At 50.3% G+C, this 21196-nt stretch overlaps 1 protein-coding gene across 1 annotated transcript in view; it reads left to right on the forward strand.

Annotated features, from left to right (window-relative positions):
• The window catches only part of BCORL1 (BCL6 corepressor-like 1), an 88897-nt gene that overhangs the window by 38761 nt on the left and 28940 nt on the right, over positions 1-21196 (forward strand). The window contains exons 4-7 of the mRNA XM_018576280.1: positions 11-101; positions 601-691; positions 5557-8214; positions 12930-13074. Coding sequence (XP_018431782.1) covers positions 16-101; positions 601-691; positions 5557-8214; positions 12930-13074 — 2980 coding nt within the window. The 5' untranslated portion in view covers positions 11-15. The remainder of the gene's footprint in view (positions 1-10; positions 102-600; positions 692-5556; positions 8215-12929; positions 13075-21196) is intronic.

Below are 21196 nucleotides of genomic sequence, written 5' to 3' on the forward strand. Positions count from 1 at the left end.
GCTCCCCCTCCTGCCATGATATCAGCCGCCCCGCTCTACAGCGGAGTGCACAACTGGACCAGTGCCGACCGCGTGCGCATGTGCGGCATCAACGAGGACAGGTGAGACGCGCTTCACTCTATAATGTTACACTGATCTACATTTCTGTCATTGTCCCTCCCCTGCCCTCTGTGGTCTTCCCTCTCCAGGCCCTGCACCGGCGTGCACCGCACAGGGACCCCCGCTCCTCCCTCTCGGGCACCGCACAGGGACCCCCGCTCCTCCCTCTCGGGCACCGCACAGGGACCCCCGCGCCTCCCTTTCGGGCACCGCACAGGGTCCCCCGCGCCTCCCTCTCGGGCACCGCACAGGGTCCCCCGCGCCTCCCTCTCGGCCATCACACCGACACATTCCTCATTCTTCACCACGACTCCGGTGCGCACTTCCCCCTTTCCCACCACACCTGCGCGTGCTTCCATAGTCCTCCTGTTCAATGAACGGACGCACTTTTGCAACTCATTAGTTATCTGAGTGCCGCGAGTTTCCATGTTCTGTGCGGCATGACGTTCACTCCCTCAGGCCACGCCCCGAATGTCATTTTCTCGCCTCTGTTTTGAACAGAAGGACGCCTCTCTCTGATGAAGAATCAAAGTCGAGCAGTACACAGCCCCTGGGGTGCGAAGAGCGTTGTGTAAGCAGTGTCCTCTCCAAGGTGAGCTTTGTCTGAACACAACACCCCAAAAAAACAATCCGTCTCCTACCTTTTATCCGGGTTTTCCTTCCAAACACAATCGGGGATAACCGGCATATTCCCTCTACTTCAGTGCTTGGGATCCCCCAACTGGTCAGGTTGTCTTCATCTGGCACAAGCAGTTTAATTTTTTGCCGGCTCGTATAGCCAAAGCTCAAAGTGGAACTATGGGGTCAGTGTTTTTCCCCATAGTTCTCTTACGGGTCACGGAAGGACATAAACTAGCGTCCTACCGTCACCCAAAGCTCAGTATATCGCACGATACAGCTCGCGGTATACTGAGACGGCGCAGCCGGGCCGGATCCCGACATACCGCAGCTGCAGAGATCGGGAAATGTCTCAGTGTCTGTGATTGGCGCTGTCAGCTTCCTGGCGGGCTCTGCACGTGGAGCTGCGAACATGCCCGAGCCCATCACTACTAGGGATGCAACGATACTAGTATCGGTGCCGATGGCGAGTATTTGGGCGAGTATTCGTACTTGCCCAAATGCTCAGATACCTGAGCTTCCAGTATCAGGAAGCTGGGCAGCGAGTCATTACACGCCGCCTAGCTTCCTGATTGGTCGGGAAGCCGGTCAATCAGGAGTTATTACCCGCCCCCCGCTCTCTGATTGACCAGAAAGCTGGCTCCACGCTTCCCCCTCACTTGGTGACGAAGAAGCATGGAGACGGCTTCCCTGCTAATCATGGAGCCGGGTGGCGGGTCATTACACTGTCTTCCACAGTTAAAGTACCGCAGCGCTGAATACTGAAAAATGGCCTGGACGGGAAGGGGGTTTAACACCGCGGATGTCAACTGGTTAATTAGACTTCCGGTATCGGTATTCGGTATCCGCGAGTAACGGGAAAAAAAAATATTGGTACTTGATACCGAAAAATCTGTATCGGCGCATCCTTAATCGCAGCACGCAGCCTCAGTACCCCCCTCACGACGCAAGCAGTGGGCATTTGCATGCGAAAGGCCCTAGTTACCACCCACAAGTGACGCTGAGGCCTCCATGATGGAAAGAACTGAAACCCAATGAATGAAAGGGACGGGGCCAGGGACGGTCAGGCTGAAGAGAAAAGATCTAGATGGTGGTGGACGTCCTCCAGCCAGGAAATGAGGCGGATTCTATCTGACCTGCTGCAACTTGTAATGCACATAGTGAGAAGCTCCCAGTGTGCAGAGCCATCACAGTACAGGAGAAGAGGCCGTACAAGGACTGAAGGGAAGGCCGGAGCTCCACAAAAGCTTTAGTAGCATCTCTCTGCAGTCTGGATCTTCATGGACTGGGTGCAGGAGACTGTCAGCCTGCGATTGTTCTCATGTAGACCCTCCAGCATGACCCATTCTGGTCGGTACAAAACACTCACTCAGCTTCCGCCCATCTCCGGAAAGTACTCGGTGACCCCTTGTGATGGATGTTCTGAGCTCTCTGGTGAAGGGGATCACAAAGGCTCAGTGACGATCGGGAGCCGAGTGTTTTGTACCTACTTATAGCGGGTGAAGGGTTTGCGTCGGTCCTTGAAAGTTCTGAGGCAGGGACTGCACTACGTGAGCCATGTTTGAGGTCTGTGGATTCAAAGGGTTTTATTACAGAAGAAAAGACCACAAAACTCAAACGTTCGCTGCGGTCCCAACAGACGGGGAGAGAGCACATAAAGGGGAACTCCGGGCAGAAGCTTTAACCCCTTCACGACTGAAGACGTACAGTGTGCGTCGCCAGCATCGGGGCGCCGCCGGGACTCTGTTTAAAGGAGAACTATGGGGTTAAGGCTTTTCCCCATAGTTCTCCTTAGGGTAACGGGAGGACACAAACTAGCGTCCTCCCGTCACCCTAAGATCAGTATACCGCGAGCTACAGCTCCCTATATACTGAGACGCCGCAGCTAAAGCGGATCCCGACAATTGTGCCGGGATCCGCCCAGCTGCGTGACTGACAGCTGGCTCTGCCTATCTAAAGGCAGAGCAAGCTGTACCCTCCCCCGTCCGTTCCGCCAGTCAGCGATGGCGGATCGAAGCCATGACAGGATCGAGAGGTGAGCGAACGCCGGTATGTGTTCGCTCACTTCCCGATCTACTGAGCCGACCTGTGACAGTCTCATTGTCACACGTCGGCTAGAACTATGAGGTGAGTGAAAAGCACCCCCCTCATAGTTCTCCTTTAAACTTGTAAAGCCGACTGTCGGCTTTACAATAGAAGCTATTCTGGCGACTCAGCTGTCGCCAGATCGCTTCTACAGCCCGGTGAAGGGGTCCCGCCCGACACCCCTCAGGGCTCCGTTGCCCCTCCGAAGGGCCCGGGACCGGCTTCTCCTGGTATTGGCGGGGACCTGAAGCGATGTAGATTGCATCACTTCCGGTCCCTGGGCTGTCAGTTCTGGGCTCCTGAAGCCCAGCTATAAGCTATTGAAGTGCGAACTGCACTTCAATAGCTTATTTCAAGTGTAAAGGTGACACTGGGGGTCTTTTGGACCCCCAACATCACCTTAAAGAGTACCTGTCACCACCATCTGCTATCACATGGAGGGCTTGTAAGCCCTCCTATGTGATAGCAATCAAAGTAAAGTGAAGTAAAAAAAATAACAGTTTTAAAAATTTAAATAAAATCTAAAAATAATTTTAAAAAAATGTTTAAAGTCCCCCACCCCCGCGAGCACGCGCGTAGCCACGTAAACACGCGTCAGGTGTGCGCCTATCATAAAAACGACGAACGCACTATACATGTTGGGTATCGCCGCGCACGCCGGAGTGAGAGCAATAATTCTAGGGCCTGTATTTTTGGGTATCTCTAAATTGATGACCTGTGGGGGGCTTTTAAAGCGTCGTCCATGGACTTTTTGGGGTACTGAGGTTTGTCGCCGTTCCACGGATGCACGCAATTTTTAACCTGGGCATGTTGGGTATCTATTTATTCGTTGTAACCTCATCTTTTATATTTTTTTTAAAAAATGGGTATTTTATTGTGTTTTTTTGGCATTTGAGCACATTGTTCACTAAATTTTGGGGTTTTATAAAGAGTTGCGCTAATATCGTGCAACATAAAAATTTGCAAATGCCGCCATTTTATTCTATAGGGTCTCGGCTTTCAGAAAACATATCATGTTTGGGGGTTTTAAGTAATTTTCAGGCCTAAAATGTGGAATATAACATGGGTGCAAAAAATGAAAAAAATAAAAAGCCTCAGTCATGAAGGGGTTAAAGCAGTTTCAGTTATTCTTTGTGACGCCAATGCGATATCACTCCGGGAATGCGGCATTAGAAGGGCTCGGCGTCTCTTATTTCTTGTTTGTAGGACCGCTGTGCCCACTTCTTCCCCGGGCCATCAGTTGTGTAACATCCCAGTTGTAGTTCTTCTGTACCAGCAGAGACGTAATTACAGGTGTACTTCCCCTTTAACATTTCCTGAGGCCTTTATTTTTTTCTACAGGTTTGCTTTAACATTGACGCATGTTCCAACCACCTTTACGTTTACCAACATGCGTACTACGGATAGTCACTTAGGCCCTCGCAGTTCTAAAGTCTGTCCAATGGATTGCAACGCGTGTTTTATTTTAGTGTCGGATAGAATGTGGAAGGGCTCGCACCTTCATCGCCCGGGCTATTCGCCGTCACTATTGCTCCAGGTGGTCATTGTCTCTACATCAGAAAGTGATGGGAAGTCCAAAATTTGAGTTGGCACAGGTAGCAAGGGGGCGTTTTCCAAAGGATTCCGAGGTATCCCATGGCACTCCAAATCCACGTATCCTCGTGTAGCTGAAATGGCCAGCGGATGGCGCTGTAAGACTAAAGGAGACAATAAGGTCACCGGCACACCAAGGTCCACTTCATCGATCCGTCTTTTATTGACGTTTACATAAACACTGTGTCACAAGCAAATGCAAAGTTTCGGAACCACATGCTGTCCCTTCACCAGGCAGAACAATGTGACCTTTTCAGGAGACACCGGTTTTAGTGAGAGCTAGGGATGCATCGATACCGGTTTTTCAGTATCGAGTACGATTACCCATATTTTTTTTTACGGTACTCGCCGATAACGATACCGGGAGTCCCATTAAGGTTGCCAGGCGGCGTGTAATGACTCTCCACCCGGCTTCCCGATTAACAGGGAAGCCGTCGCCATGCTCTGACGAGGGAGCATGGAGCCGGCTTTCTGGCCAATCAGAATGGCGGGGCACCGTGTAATGACACGTTGCCCGGCTTCCTGATTGGCCGGGAAGCCGGCTCCATGCTCTCTCGTCACTTGTGACGAGGGAGCATGGAGCCGGCTTCTCGGCCAATCAGGAAGCCGGGCAGCGTGTAATGACTCTCTGCCCGGGCTAGGCATCGGAGCATTTTGGCGTGTACCAGTACTTGCCCAAATACTCGGATCGGCACAGATAACGATACTAGTATCGGTATCGGTGCATCCCTAGTGAGAGCTATCTAGGAGGGGATTTCTCCTCGCTCTGGAGAGATCTCCTCATCCTGCAAAGTGCACACTTAAAATGGAGTCCCCTCTCTGTAATAAATGAACCCCTTTAGAATGATGTTTATACCCCTTAGGAGGTGAGTAGCTAACAATGAAAATGTCCTCCATACACACCAACAGAAGAGGATCAAAAGCATTCGGCTTCTCCTTCCACCTTTTTTGCTTCTCCAGAGCTGCTGGCTCCAGAAGTGGACCATTGAACAGTAGGCCTGTCCCCAATGCCGAGTATTAGATTATCTCCCTCTGCTCTTAGCGTGGAGGAGAAGACGTCGGAATGTAGGGCTGAGCTCCAGTTCTGAGCTGGTACAGTGTAGCGATTCGGTTTTTTTAATTCTCAGGATAATTGCTGATTTTGTTGTGTTTTGGTTTCAGGTGGATATAACGCCAGCGCCCAACCAAAGTGATGTCCTGATGGTGCAGGAAGATGGCGGTGCACAGGTTGGAGCTGGCCAGCGACTAGAGGAGAAACCACCGGACCCCGCCGTCCCCCAGCCTGCCGGAGCCGCCCCACTGTCCAAATCCAGACCCAAGACTCGAGCACTTCAGGCCAAGCAAGCCGTTAACATGCTGGATACAAACGTTCAGACAGCTTTGAGCAAACATGGTAAAAAGGTAGCGTCTGCCAGGACTCCGGCGCAGGAGAAAGCAGCGGGCACCGAACTCCCTGCCCTTCGGCCTGCCGATGCCGATCCTACCACAAAACAAAAGCCTATCCTGGGCCCTGGATTACAAATTGCAGGCCAGCCGGTGGAGGCCTCCCACACAGTAGTTACATCCAGCTTTGGCACCCTCACCCCATTCACTATGAGCAGAATCTGCTTCCCTGCCACTCAGGTCCCTACCATGCAGAAGCTTCCTTTGTCCTTTCCGACCGGTACCGTCTTAGCGCCAAGCCAGCCCTTAGTTTACATCCCTCCCGCCAACTGTGGACAGCCCCTCAGCATAACTACCGTACCGACCACGTTTAGCGTTACTCCAACTCTAACCCTTCCCATGCTGTCCGCCTGTTTGCAGGAGCGATGCCTACTTCAGACCCCTTCAGACATGCACACCCATGCTTTTGCCTCTCCTCTGGGAAGACCCTTAACTGCTGACCCTAAAGTGTCTTCTACCGAATCAAATAAACCAGCCAGCACAGCCCCTTCTATTACCTTTACCAACAGCAATAGTGTCATCCCATCAACGGCCGACGGCTCCCCAGCCTCAACTGACACAATGTCCTCCACACTAACAGCTTTACAGACTCTGTCCGCACATCCCACTCTTCCCATGGTCAGCGTAAGCCCCATAGCCCTCGCAACGTATTCAAGAACGCCTTCTAGCCTAGAACCTCAAAGCGATTCCTCCACTTCATCCGTGTCCCCTTTAAAGTCCCCCCCGCAGCTGGAGCGAGAAATGGTGTCTCCTCCGGATGCGTACGAAATGCCTTTGGACTTGTCCTCTAAATCGCACCGTCACAAACACGCCCCTTCAAACCAACGTAAGACTCCTCCCATGCCAGTGTTAACGCCGGTGCACACCAGCGGGAAAGCCTCTCTGTCCTCCGTCTTGTCCAGGTCCGACTGTACCTCCCAGCGGCTCACGCCAAACACCAGCAGTGTTAACCAGACTTTGCGGGGGGCACCACTGGTCATGTTCCCGGAGTTCTTGAGAAATGGGGATCCGGGGTCACCGCAGCTAGCGCCTGGGTCTTGGATCAAAAACTCAGCTGCTCTCATTAGTACCATTCCTGGTACGTATGTAGGGGTGGCCAACCCAGTGCCTGCCTCCGTGTTGTTGAACAAGGACTCGAACTTGAGCCTTAGCACAGACTCCCGCCATCTGGCAAAGCAGGAACCTATCTCAATCATTGACCAGGGAGAGCCAAAGAACTCAGGGTTGTGCGGCAAGAAAAACAGCCAGGCGAACGTCGGCGGCCTGCAGTCCACTGAAAAACGAAATCTACTCGGACGCGTTGCTACAGTGAACTCTGTATGCCCGCCAAAGGATTGGACCTTATCTGGGCTCGGGACGGTACACCCAAAGTGTCCCTTAAACGGGAAGCCTAGCAATTCTCAGGTTCTGCCAGTAAGTTGGTCTCACTACCAGTCATCGCTGCTTTCCATCGGCTTACAGGCCACAAGCACACACCATCCAAACCAAGGTCCTCCTCACAGACTTCCGGTTGCAGAATACACTTTATTCCCCAACATTCTTCCAGCCGAGTCCAATGCAAAGCCTCAAAATACAGGTGACTCCACGCTCAATGTCCAACTGAAAAACTCTGCTGCTCCAGAGCCGGACACGTTGGGCAAGGCAAGGACGTGCGAGACTCTTTCCAAGCAGCATAAATCCCATAAAAACAAAGCACTGCTTGCACCAAAACCTTCCGCAGGAAATAATGTTGTATACCCTCAGCCAGGTGTGGCGGACAGAGCAGATTGTAGTGCAAATCCTCTTCAGGTGGCGGAGGAAAGCCCCCTTTTAAATAAAGTTTCGAAAAAAACGAACTGCAAAGAGGACAAAATCCGGCCAAAGCTGAGCTGCAGTCGGAAGATCTTCGGCGACGCCAAGCCGAAAAACAACGTCTTGGCCTCCTACATGACTGACCAGCTGACCACGGCCCAACCAAAAGACAGTAGCCGTGGCTTGCCTGCGCTGGATCAGGACTGCACTAAAAAGGACTCAAAGGCCGACTCTTCGCAGGAGCAGCCCGCCCGGCGGAAACGGAGCCACAAAAAGGCACACGCGCCGGAGGCTGCGCACTGCGTACAGGAGGTAGACTTGAGCAAGGTCAAAATCGAGAGGATAGACGACGACGAGGAAAGCTTTGGACGCTTGCCGAGCTTTAACCATTCGTCGTGGTCGCCCGTGGAAATGCCGCCGATTGCCATCGTTAAGGTCAGGGTGAAGAAGGAGCCGGGGTTGAGAGGACGGATAAAAAAGCTGGAGGAGCTGACGCCGGCCAAGGCCACCCAACCCAAGTCAAAGTATAAAGCAAAGCAAAAAGATGTCGCGGATAAAAGCACGGAGGAACCTCCGAAAAGGAAGGTGAGTGCTACCAATTGTATCTTCCAGTATGTTTTACATGTGCCGATAATTTGTCATGGCGGCAGTTTCGCAGTGTTGACTTACTATGCCTTCATGTCTTACGTTCTATGAATGTGTACGTTTTGCCCTTTTAGGTTTATGGTTAGATTTTCAGAACCTCTGTCTCCAAAATTTGGGCTTTGGGCTGTGTTTGCTTGTAAATAGGACCCAGCCAAGGCCGATTTGGGTTGGATGAGGCCTTGGATAGGGATGCACCGATACTGGTTTTTCGGTACTTGCCGATACTGAGTACTGATACCGGTGCTTTCACTGCCATGGAGACGGCTTCCTGGGCAATCTGGTCAGAGGTTTGCCCAGGAAGCCGGCTCCATGTTGTTTGGCAGGCTCGATGCTGATTGGCCAGGAAACCGGCTTCCCAGCCAATCGGCGTGGCGCCGGCTTTCCGGCCAATCAGCATCAAGCCGGCTATTCTGCCTACTCAATGCTGATTGGCTGAGAAGCCAGTTTAATGGTTACTCAGCATTGTGCCAGCCAAACAACATGGAGCCGGCTTGACCTGCCTCACTGCTTCCTGATTGGCCGGTAAACCAGCTCCATGTTGATTGGCCTGGAAGCCGGCTCTATGCTGTTTGGCCGGCTCCTTACTAATTGGCCAGATAACCGGCTTCTCAGCAAATCAGCATTGTGCCGGCTGAACAACCAGCTCGATGCTGATTGGCCGGGAAGCCGACACCATGCTGTTTGGCCGGCTCAATGCTGATTGGCTGGGAAGCTGGATTCCGGGCAAATCAGGAGGCCAGTAGGTGCGTCATAACTTGCCATGCAGCAGCCTGATTGGCCGGAAAGCCGGCTCTGTGCTGATGGGCCCAGAAGCCAGTTTCCTAGCCAATCAGCATGGAGCCAGCCGAACAGTATGGAGCCGGCTTCCTGATTGCACGGGAAGCCAGTTCCATGTTCCCCTACGGCACTGCTGGTCAGAGGAAACCTTTGGTATCAGGGAAGGTATCTGAGCATTTGGGCGAGTACTTGTACTCACCCAAATACTCGGTATCGGCACCAATACTAGTACCGGTATCGGTGTATCCCTAGTCTTGGAGACATCATGCACTCACTCCCCATGATCCGTGGTCTTCATCATCACACACAGGAATCGCTGAGCTGTGCAATTATTTTAACCAATTTTTCTAACAATAATTTTCTCATGGAAATGTTCTGTTCCGCTCCCCAATTATCGCGTAGACGCGCAGTTATTCCTTTTTCAAAATTGATTTGACTGTTTTAGATTTCTTTTTCATGAACGGATATCTTTACTGAGGACGCGTTCCTCTATCTAGTAGACCTGCCCACCTGGTGTTTTTATGGGATGCGTGTGGTCATCTCGCTGCTTGTTGGCGGCCTTTGGTTGACTTAAGGTTCTTGATGAGATGAGGTCCCGGCTGTTCTCCGGTTGATGAAAGCTGCGATTCTGACATAATTAGCTCGGAACTGGGATCGGGTCGATTCGCTCCATGTGTTACGTTAAAGCCCGGATCTGGGTCCCTCTGCACTGCAAGGGTTGAACGCTCATTAGGTCTAGGGCAGGGGCAAGCAAACTCCGGCCCGCCAGCTGTGGTGAAAATACAAATCCCATCATGCATCTGCCTCTGGGAGTCATACATGTGGCTGTCTGAGTCCTGCAATGCCTCATGGGATTTGTAGACCCACCACATCTGGAGGAGCAGAGTTTGGCTTCCTCTGGTCTAGGGGGTGCAAGAAGAGGAGATATTATTTACCACACTCCTCAGCTCCAGCACCCTCCTCCTCTCCATGACCCGTCTTGGCTGTGGGCCATCCATCAGCGTCCTTGCTTACAATGCAGGGCCATTAACCCCTCCATTGTACATGGAGGATGTGAGTGTACGACCTCGGAGCACCTTTATAGAGGAGGCTGAACGGTGCAGTCACACAGATGGTGGGACCCTGGGACTGAGGATTACTCCTTATCCCTGCATCCTTGGACAGCAGTTAACCCTTGAAGGGCGGAGGGGGGGGCACAGTGCAAAGTCTTTTTGTCTTGTGCCCCGGGGTGGGCTTTCAGGCGTGCATCTGTGTGCATTTTCATGTGCTGCAGCAGAGCATCCCAGCACTTGGTATTGGTGCGCTTTACTGTAGGAGCTTGGAAGCTTTTATAGATGTGCGTTGGGTCCTATGATAAACGAATGGCACCACACGTACTCAGCACAGGGATGGTGGGAGCCCCTCATAATGGACACAGCAGGTATACAGACCCGGGAACTCAGCACAGGGATGGTGGGAGCCCCTCATAATGGGCACAGCGGGTGTACAGACCCAGGAACTCAGCACAGGGATGGTGGGAGCCCCTCATAATGGGCACAGCGGGTGTACAGACCCAGGAACTCAGCACAGGGATGGTGGGAGCCCCTCATAATGGGCACAGCGGGTGTACAGACCCAGGAACTCAGCACAGGGATGGTGGGAGCCCCTCATAATGGGCACAGCGGGTGTACAGACCCAGGAACTCAGCACAGGGATGGTGGGAGCCCCTCATAATGGGCACAGCGGGTGTACAGACCCAGGAACTCAGCACAGGGATGGTGGGAGCCCCTCATAATGGGCACAGCGGGTGTACAGACCCAGGAACTCAGCACAGGGATGGTGGGAGCCCCTCATAATGGGCACAGCGGGTGTACAGACCCAGGAACTCAGCACAGGGATGGTGGGGGGCCTCATAATGGACACAGCGGGTGTACAGACCCGGGAACTCAGCTCAGGGATGGTGGGGGTCCTCATAATGGACACAGCGGGTGTACAGATCAGAGAGTGTCTATTTAAAGCTGAATTCAGGGATTAGCAAATATTGTCCTCATACAAGAGTCATGTGTATTCTTCCTGGAATCCAGGTGATCTTTGTGTATTTGTTCCAGATCTGTGCAGTAATCCAGTGTGAGACTTGGAGCTTCCTGTAATAAAGACCGGTCACTGCTGCTCCTCCCCTTGTGCAGGGCGACTGGTCTGGTCTGCGCCCCCTCCTGTAGTTTTCTGCAGGCCGTCTGTAGTGGGTGGGGCCTGTTGGACCCATTCCAAAGCTCTGCTCTCTGTATAGGCCCATGTACAGCATAATGATGATTAGGGCTGCAACAACTAATCGACATAATCGATTATAATCGATTATTGAAAAAGTTGTCAACTTTTTCAATAATCGATTAATCGGCTTCCGATCAGTTGACCCTGTACACAGCTCCACACACGCTGCGCGCTGCACCTCCTCCCCACCTCACACTAGTCGCTGCCAGACCCACCCGCCCGCATCCACGCTCCTCACGCCGCACCTCCTCCCCGCCTCACACTCACCGCCCGCCCACATCCACGATTGGCACAGGGACGCGGGGAGATGTAGTAAGGAGGAGCAGGTGTGGGGGGATGACAGCCGCCGATAGACAGGTCCGATCTCAGAAGCAAGTTGCTGGAAGACTGCTCAGGTAAGCCTGCATTTTCCCACACATGGTGCTCTATAATGTATTGCTGGGATTTGTATTCCTCTATAGCTGATGGTACATTGTGCTGTATATTATACCATCAGCTATAGAGGACTGCAAATCCCAGCAATACATTATACACTGTATGTATAATGTATTGCTGGGATTCGTTGTATTCCTATATAGCTGGTGATATTCTGCATTGCGCTGTATAGAGGACTACAAATCCCAGCAATAATACATTATACAGCGCAATGCGGAATACCACCAGCTAAAGAGAACTACAAAACCCAGCAACAGTACATTATACAGCGCAATGCAGAATACCGCCAGCTATAAGGTACTATTGCTGGGATTTGTTGTAGTCCTCTATAGCTGGTGGTATTCTGCATTGTGCTGTATAATGTACTATTGCTGGGATTTGTAGTCCTCTATAGTCGTTGCCATTCTGCATTCATTGCTTTATAATTTTATACTTTCCTTTTCACTATATTGCACACCACACTATTTTTTTTCTTTTTTACTTCCACCGCTCCAAGCTTGCTCCTGTGATGGAGTGCAATCTCAATACAAACTAGTAGTCCATCACTGGAGCCACATTTTAAAATTTGTTTTATTGTTTATCCGATTAATCGAACTTAATAATCGGCTAACTAATCGATTTTGAAAATAATCGTTAGCTGCAGCTCTAGTGATGATGTCACTGCCACCTGTACAAGGGAATATCTGGGTTTGCAAAGACATTTGGTGCAAACAAAGTGGATTTATATCTCTTGTTGCTGGGGATATAAATAGATCTTCTGTGTCAGAGTTCAGCTTTAAAGCCCAACTCTAACCCAATATTTTTTTTTTTTAATAGACTTGAAAGTCTAAGCTTTTTTTTTAAATTGCTGTCTATGTGAAGATTGTGGGGAGCGGATGTCACTGGGATCAGACCTGACAGAGGTTCTAACCCTTCCTATTTTACAGAAATATTGTGTTGCAGTCTGTGCCCTCACTGGACATGATTTCCCATCACTTCTTTAGCTGACAGGAAGTGAGGAGACTTTTCCTTAATGGGGACACACAGCACACACACCAAACTTGAAGGGCATGACATTGCCCAGCTCTGAAAACCAAAGCAAGGTTGTCTGGAGTTCTTCTTTAAATTTTTCTTCTGGGTCCTGTGTCTGGGATCGGGCACGGCTCAGTCCTCAGATTCACGGACTATGTTCTTACTTTGTATCCTGTTCATTTCAGTACAAGAGACGGGCGGCTTCCTCGGTCCCCGAGAAGAAAGAACCCAAGCCTGCCAAGTCCAAGAAGGAACCGACCGTTGTCCGGACCAGGCGGAGGAGGAGGAAAGTGATAAAGAGCGAGCCCCTGGATCCGGAGTACGATCTGGGTAAGAACAAAATACGGATGCGGATTCTCCAAAACTGGATAGATTGGAATGATAACCCCACCAGGTGCTGAGATTTCACTTATGGTTGGAATGTGGTGGGAGGAGATAGCCTCCCGTCAGAAAGTGAGACCACCCTGCCACACTTTCAGCTCTACTTCCTCCTGCTAGGACAGTGGTCGCTTCTCGGCCTTTTGGCTAAGATCAAGTGTAGTATCTGTTCTTTATCAGTTTTCGGTGGGGAAAAGAACCGTCCTTGCGGGGGATGGTTACTTAGTACTCGCTGGAGTGAGAGAGCGTGTGGGGCGGCTTCCTGTGAGAGGGGAACAGCTTGGTACATGGCTTTCTGACTGAACGGATATGAAGCTTGGTCTGGCTGGAGGGTTGGGGGCAGCAGAGGCCCGTGGTGCTGTGCCCCCTGGGTGTGGCGTCCCAGAGGTGCATCAGAAAATCACTAGGGTGTGGGACCCCACAAGTGATTCACTGTGCACTAGGACACGGCACCATATTGCATTTTCTGCACAAAGCCTCCAAGACAGGCATTATGGCTAGTCTGGGGCAATATTTTTGCACTCCGGCCCCTAAGGCCTGTCAGCGTGGTGCACTGGCACTCCTTATTTATTTATTGCACCATATGCACGATGCACGATTGGCACCTTTTTTGATTTAAATTTTACCCACAGATTGCTTAGGGTGCAGGTTCCTTCGAGGGCCTTTTCCCGATGTGGGGGGTGATTCTGTGCCCTAATATAGGGTTCTCTGTCTCCTCCCAACCGGGGGGGTCTCTCTTCGGGAGAGCCCCCCGCCTAGTACTGTGAGGGGCCTGTTCCGGCAGGTCCCCAAAGGATCGGGGTCCACCGCCCTTCGGGTTGGTGGACCAACAGACTCAACCCCGTTGAGGAGCCTTGCGCCCCCGGGGGGTCGGGAATCGAGGTCCCTTCTTAATTGAAGGACCAAGCACCCTTGTGCACGTTTTTGTGTGCTGTGATTTCACGGTTCACTTTTTTTGTTCATAGGGGATTTGTTTTCGAGCACGCTCCACGGGCTTAAAAAAAACAAAACCGTGGTGTTCTAGGGTGTTCCCACTTCTCCTGTTCCATCCTCCATACTATAAAGTAGAGTGCAAGTCCAACAGGAAGAGGGGGACCAAAGACCCGGGAACTCCGATCACCACATGACCTCTTGGATCTCTCTCAGGGTCTCTAGTGAGGAATCTTCTTCTAGGTATGAACCTGCCTTTTAGATTGATGAGCACAAACTAATTAAAGGGAACCCGCCTCCGATTGGTGGGGCTGTGTATCTGACCTTTTTGTTTTGCAGTATCTGAGACCGAATAACCATCCAAGATATGATACTAAAGTAATCAAAAAGTCCTCCAACCAAATCGGTGTGTAGCACAGTAAAGCCTTCTTAGAAAAGATGGTGTTCACGTGTTGCATTCCATCAGATTCCAAAAATAAGAGGGCTACTTATAATTTCCAGACAGTGGGCGTGGCCATGCAAATTATTTATTTATGCCCCATTAGCTAGATGCGCATCCAGAACCACCGGGGTATAGAGCAAGTTTATTGTAGACTAATGATACGGAGCCATTAGTCAATGTTTGTGTTTCCTTGGTCGCATGGATGGTGCAGAAAGTCCTCGGCCCTGTGTAAGCTCCAACCAGAGCTGTCAATTGTAAATGTTATCAATGCTGAAGTTTAATCTGGTTATATCTTGGGCCATTTATTCCAAACTGCAGACATCTGTTTCAGGCTTCTTGGCCATCATCATTGCAGTGTATGAAAACCATGGCTTCGATGGAGTAGGGCTTGGGAACCAATGAGACAGTATGGACCGCTTCTCGGCCTTTTGGCCAAGATCAAGTGTAGTATCTGTTCTTATCAGTTGTTGGAGGGGAAATTATGCTGCCACCTATGGAAAGGGGTGGATGCGTCCTAGTACCCTCTGACGTAAAGGTGGGTGTTGGATGGGGTTCGGTCCACTGCTAGTTGCGTCAGGCCCTGAGTATCGGGTAGATCCTAGACTGTGGGAGGGCCCCTGAAGGCACTACCTTCTGATGTGAGCGGAGAACCACAAGATCTGGCCGGAGGGTTGGGAGGCGGCAGAGCCCATGGTGTTGTGCCCCCTGGGGGTGGCGAGGGTGTGGGACCCCACATGACTCACTGTGCACATGGACACACACCATATTGCATATTCTGCACTTCGCCTCCGAAGCAGGCCTTATGGCTAGTCCGGGGCAATATTTTTGCACTCCGGCCCCTAGGGCCTCTCAGCGTGGTGCACTGTCACTCTTTATTGATTTATTGCACCTCATGCACGATTTGGCACTATTTTATTTTTTTCTATTTGACCCACAGATTGCGGAGGGTGCAGGTTCCTTCGGGGCCTATTCCCGATGCTGGGGAGGAGATTCTGTGCCCTAATATAGGGTTCTCTGTCTCCTCCCAAACCAGGGGGTCTCTCTTCGGGAGAGCCCCCTACCTAGTACCTAGAGGGACCTGTTCCGGCAGGTCCCCGAAGGATCGGGGTCCGCCAGCCTCCGGGTTGGTGGACCAAAGTATATCAACCCCTGTCAGGAGCCTTGCGCCCCGGGGGGTCGGGAATTCAAGGTCCCTTCTTTATTGAAGGACCAAGCACCCTTGTGCACGTTTTTGTGTGCTGTGATTTCACGGTTCACTTGTTTTGTTCACAGGGGGAAGTTTTTTTTTCGATGCCCGTTCCACGGGCTCTTAAAAATTGGGTCCCAAGCCCTACTCCCTTTTGAAGTCATGGTCTCTTGTGACCCTTCACCTTATCCTGGATGGTTACACTGTCTCCTTGGTTCCCAAGCTTTGCGCAGTGGCAGTATCATAGCCAATGAGGGCCATCCGAATCGTGATTATTGCTAATTGAAAACTATTCCCAATACCCCTTGGTTCCCAAGCCCTACGCCATAGAAGCCATGGCTTCTTTAGTCCCGTCTCACCATATCCTGTATGGTTATACTGTCTCGTTGGGTCCCAAGCCCTACCCGATAGAAGCCATGGTTTTCATACACTGCACAGGTGATAGCTAAGAAACCTGAAACATTTGTGTAAAGTCTGGAATACATGGCTCTATAGCATGAGCAGATTAAACTTTAATAAATTCACAAAAAAATAAAACTGACCAATAAATTGACAAACAATAGAACTGCGGCATGTGTTGTACGTGAACATGGCCGGTCTCGCTGACTGCCATCCACGGAGCTCTGTTTACTTATCGGCTTATTAAAAAAGGAATTGTGTTTTTAGCGTGTTCTATATCGGGAGGATGTTACTTAACAGCGGTCGGCAGTTAGCACCGTTTCCTGTGTCCCCAGTCACACTTCCTGTTGGATGAAGGCGGTCCCTAGCCTCCCGTGATCCCATCTAGAAAGACTTGTTTATTAATACCACACGCCGTCTTCCTGCCTCTCTGTCTGCTCGGCGAGGGGCCCTCTTACCTCTCCTTGAACTGCGGTTGTTGATCTACGGCCAGCAGAGAAGCGTGGAAGTTTCAGTCCGGTTTAAACTCCAGACTGACTTCCATCCGCCAAGGAATTGGAACGATATCTTCGGCCCTTTTTAAGTTCCTGTTTTAATGACCTAGATCTGTTTTTATCCACTTCGGTAGTTACAAACGTTTCCCTTCATTCATTACGGGAGTGTAAAGGGTTAAAGCAGACTTAAAGGGACATTCCATGCAAAAGCAACCAGCAAGACTGTAGCATCAGCATTTTATTTTATTTTGGACGGAGCATTAAAAGTGTCAGGTTTTTGTTGTCTGTGTCCCTAATGGGAAGATTTCCTGTCCAGACAGGAAGTGATGATACAGTCTTTCAATGGGGTCAGACAAAAATGTAAAGAATGCATTATTTTTGTAGCGAGAGAGAGAGAGAGAGAGAGAGAGAGAGAGAGGGGAAGACTTATAACCTCTGTTATGGCCCATTCACACTCTTGTGTTTCCTGTATGTTCATTGTGAGCGGCACCGCAATGTACTTCCCCAACGCCGGCAGTGCTGCATGTAACATGTTTGGTTTGTTGTGGTGTGAAAGCCTGCCCTGTTACATGAATGGGCTGCCATAACACAACATGCATTTACATCTGACGCCGCCCACATGTACATGCTACAGCGGATCAGGCTGGTGTGTGAATCTACTCCTCCCCGCTGAGTGGAGCTGGAAGCGACGCTGATTGCATCACTTCCGGCTCCTCTGCTGTTATTCCCAGGCTGGAAAAGCCACAGAAAAAGCTATTCACGCAGGATGCGTGCTTGAATAGCTTCCGTGAAGTGGAAAGATGACGCTACGGGTCTAGTAGACCCCTAGTGTCACCTTAAAGAGAACCTGTCACCTCCTAATATGGTATCACATAGCAATAAACAGTGAAGTAAACAAAAATAAAGTGAAATAAATATAAAAATCCCCCAAAAATGTTAAAGTCCCCCGCGAGCATGCGCATACGGACGTCAACACGTGCCTGGCGCGCCCACGTACAAAAACGAGGATTGCATTACACATGTTTGGTATCGCTGCATGGGCCAGAGTGAGACTAATAATTCTCGGGCCAATATTCACAGCTAACTCTAAACCGATGACCTGTACAGGCTTTTGAAGCATCGCCCATGGACAATTTCACAGTTGTGGATTATAATGTGTGCAAAGAAACGCCTTGGCAGGGAAAGTGTTAAGGGCCTATTTATAATCCCGTGAATGCCTCTTGTGGAAGATATTCACTGTTGGCGAATCATGTAAATCACATTCCCCTGGAAGGTTTAAAGGTTTAACTGTAGTGAATGTTTGGTGAATGTCAGATTTACTGCTTTTATCAATATGCCCCTTTTATTTATTTTTTTGCTTGGTGAGAACTGCACCCCTCTCCCCCCCTAATTTTGTTTGTCCTGGTTTCACGGGGGATGTCCCTCTAGTTTTGGGGATATTTCCACCTGCCTCCTGTTGTGTTTCCAGGACAGGAAGTGAAGGGAAATCTCTGCATTGTGGCTATAGCCAGCAAGGGTTACATAGTATTTGAGGTTGAATAAAGACATATGTCCATCAAGTCCAACCCATTATTTCTAACGCTTTCTCATTTAGGGCTGTGTCTGTCCAAAGCTAAAAAATACATTTTGTCTGGGGTTACCCTTTAAAAAAAGAACTCCCAGGATTTATTAAAATTAACCCTTGCAGTGGGGCTACCCCCGCACTGCAAGGGTTAACTGCTCGTTTTGGTCTAGGGACGAAATTAAAGAAGATCTACTCACCTGATCATCGGTCCCGCCTGACTACTAGACCGGCCGCCGCAGCCTCTTCTCCCCCGGGCTCCGGCAGTCTAAGGCTGGGCACACACCTTACAACCATCGCAAGACTTTTGTCTTGCGATGGTTGTAAGGTACTTTAAAAAAACATACGATCTGCCTATCTTGCATAGGCAGATCGTACTTGCGATGATCGCAAGCCACGCCCCCTGAGGGGCGGGCTTCCGATGACCGCAATGCCGAACGGGCAGTCCGGCTTTTATCTTACGAACATGCTACAAACCCACCCGAAAACGTACGATGCTCGGCGGGTTTGCAAACATGTTCGTAAGTTTAAAGTCGTGCGACCTTACAGTAGTAGAGGTCGCACGGCTTCCACACACCTTACGATAATCGTACGATCGCGAGATTTCCTGCGATTATCGGATGATTATCGTAAGGTGTGTGGGGACCTTAAGGATCCACGATGTCATCACATCTAATGCAGATCTATTAGACCACATTTGGAGCAGGGGGGGGCAGAGTTGAGCGGTCACTAGCGCAGGACCGAGGATCAGGTGAGTATATATTTATTCCCCCCCCCCCCCGGGACCAAAATGAGCGGGGGGGAAGGGGGTAGTGGGGTGGAGGTAGCACCACTGCGAGGGTTAATTTTAATCCTGGAGTCCTTTTAAAAAAAATAAAAATTGTCTGAAGTTGGATGTTAAACTCAGTTATTATATAAGTATTCTCCAGATGCTTGTACACTAACACGATAATGTTACTTTCTGCTAGTCGCAATGCTGTACTTACTGTCGTCGCCTCCATGCACCGCTTGTCAGTGATAAAAATACAGCAGATTTCGGGAATAGCCGGCGCGCGTTTCAATGCAGGCTTGGAGCGAGGTTCAAAATGCACAGAAATAGTTTCAGGACGTAAAACGCGGAGGATGGTTGGAGTGGGAAGTGCTGAAATTTCTTTGTCATTCAATGAGGGACACACGAAGACTTTGGGTTATACTGCCGCCTACAGGAGGATTGGACACTGCCAGAAATAGAAGGCTAGCCCAGGACACCCATGCTACTACCAGCGTGTCCCTGTTTTTTTTACTTGTGTCCGAGGAGGATGGATGTCTTCTCTTCACCTTTGCTGTGTAGAAGACCAATCTTATTTCCAACATTTGTTTCTTCCACCTTGCTGTTGGAGTGCCAGGTCTGGACCCCAATTGACTGGACGTTGTGGGGATAACCTGAAAGTGACCTCAAGCACTGGGATCCACATAGGGCACTTTTCAGACTTCATTCTGCTGACGTCTCTGAAGACTCGGTGAGGGGCGGACCACCAGTAGTCCTCAATTACTTAGGTCGCTGGATGCATTTAAACCTCCATGTTTTTTGCTGGTTTTCCCCACCAGGGAAGAGATTAATGTCGGGGGACTAAGTGGGTGGAATGTCATGTACTCTGCACCCTCTTGTCTGCCATACAGTGCCAAGGAAGTACCTCCATTCTTCTGCTCCTGCTTGCAAAGGGCCATGTAGAACTTCGTTCCCTTCCTGCTGCCAGCCTACAGCCACCAGACCCTCTCCTGCCACCAGCTGTTTGAATTTCGTGTGTATCTGAGGCCTTGCCTCATATCCTGTGTCTTAAGTTGGCTTTCCACCATGGGGTCACAACATATCTAATTCTAGGCATGGGGGGGACAGTCCCACTGTACCAGGTGCTCTGTTTCCAGTCCACCCGTAAGGTCTGGTGCTAAAAGTCCACCAAACCCTCTGACAAGCCTTCTTCAGGGTCACTTTCCAGGGTGGGGGAGACAATCATTAACATTTGTGGACACTTGGACAGCTTGCATCCAGGGCAGTTGGGTGCAGGAGGTGGTATCCTAGGGCTACTAGCTGGAGTTTTGCTTTTTGCCCCCCTCCTCGGTTTCTCACCTCTAACCTTCCTATGTTGCCGCACAGATAAGCGGATCTTCATGAAGCTTTCTCAAGTCTCCTGGAGCATAGTGTGATTTGTGGCACAGTTCCTGTGGCAGAAAAGTTTCAAATTGTTTACCGTTCCCAAATACAAAAGATGCTTCTGCCCCATTTTGGATTGTCTTCATTTGAGTTCAGAGTATCTGCATGGAAACCACTAGATCCGTCATTGCCTCTCTTCAGGAGGGTGATTTCTTGGTTTCTGTGGAAATCAGGGATGCGTACCTACATGTCCCATCTTTCTAGCACATCAGCGTTTCCTGCACTTTGCTGTGAGGCCCCTTCACTACCACTCTGTGGCCCTGCTCTTTGGCCTCTCTTCGGCTCCTCAGGTGTTCACCAAGGCACTTGCTCCAGTATTGGCCCTGTTGTGCACTTGTAACATCCCAATTGTGGGATATTTAGAGGACCATGACTGTCCATAAATTACAGCGGTTCAGAACCTTGGTACTGACTTGTCGCTTGGAGTATCTGGGTCTAGGACTTGACAACGCACAGCCCAGAGTGCGTCTTCCAAGGTAGACACTTCAGACTTTATTGAGCTTTTCAGTTCACGTGTTGTCCACCTTCCACTCTAGGAGTTTCTCCATGGAATGAATCCTCATCTTACTCCTTTTTGGCCTTTCACTCTTTGATTAAGACCTTTGTCTCTTGTGTGCCCCCTCCCCCCTGTGCTTTCCCCTGTGACTGTGTGGGATCAGAGGCATTCCATTCTCTGTGGGATCAGTGGTGTTCCTTGTAGCCATCTTCTCTGCATAAGTGTCTAGATGGAAAGAACCTTTTCTGGTATTGCAGAAAATAACTTTCTGGTTTTCCAGGTGAATAAGATGGTGTTGAGGGCCAGAACTTCCTCTCTACCTAAGGTCGTTTCTGCCTTCTACCTCAACCAAGGACCTCATTCTTCTGTCCCTCT

This window comes from Nanorana parkeri, unplaced genomic scaffold, assembly GCF_000935625.1.
Source record: "Nanorana parkeri isolate BGI_ZX_2015 unplaced genomic scaffold, ASM93562v1 scaffold62, whole genome shotgun sequence".
Lineage (NCBI taxonomy): Eukaryota > Metazoa > Chordata > Amphibia > Anura > Dicroglossidae > Nanorana > Nanorana parkeri.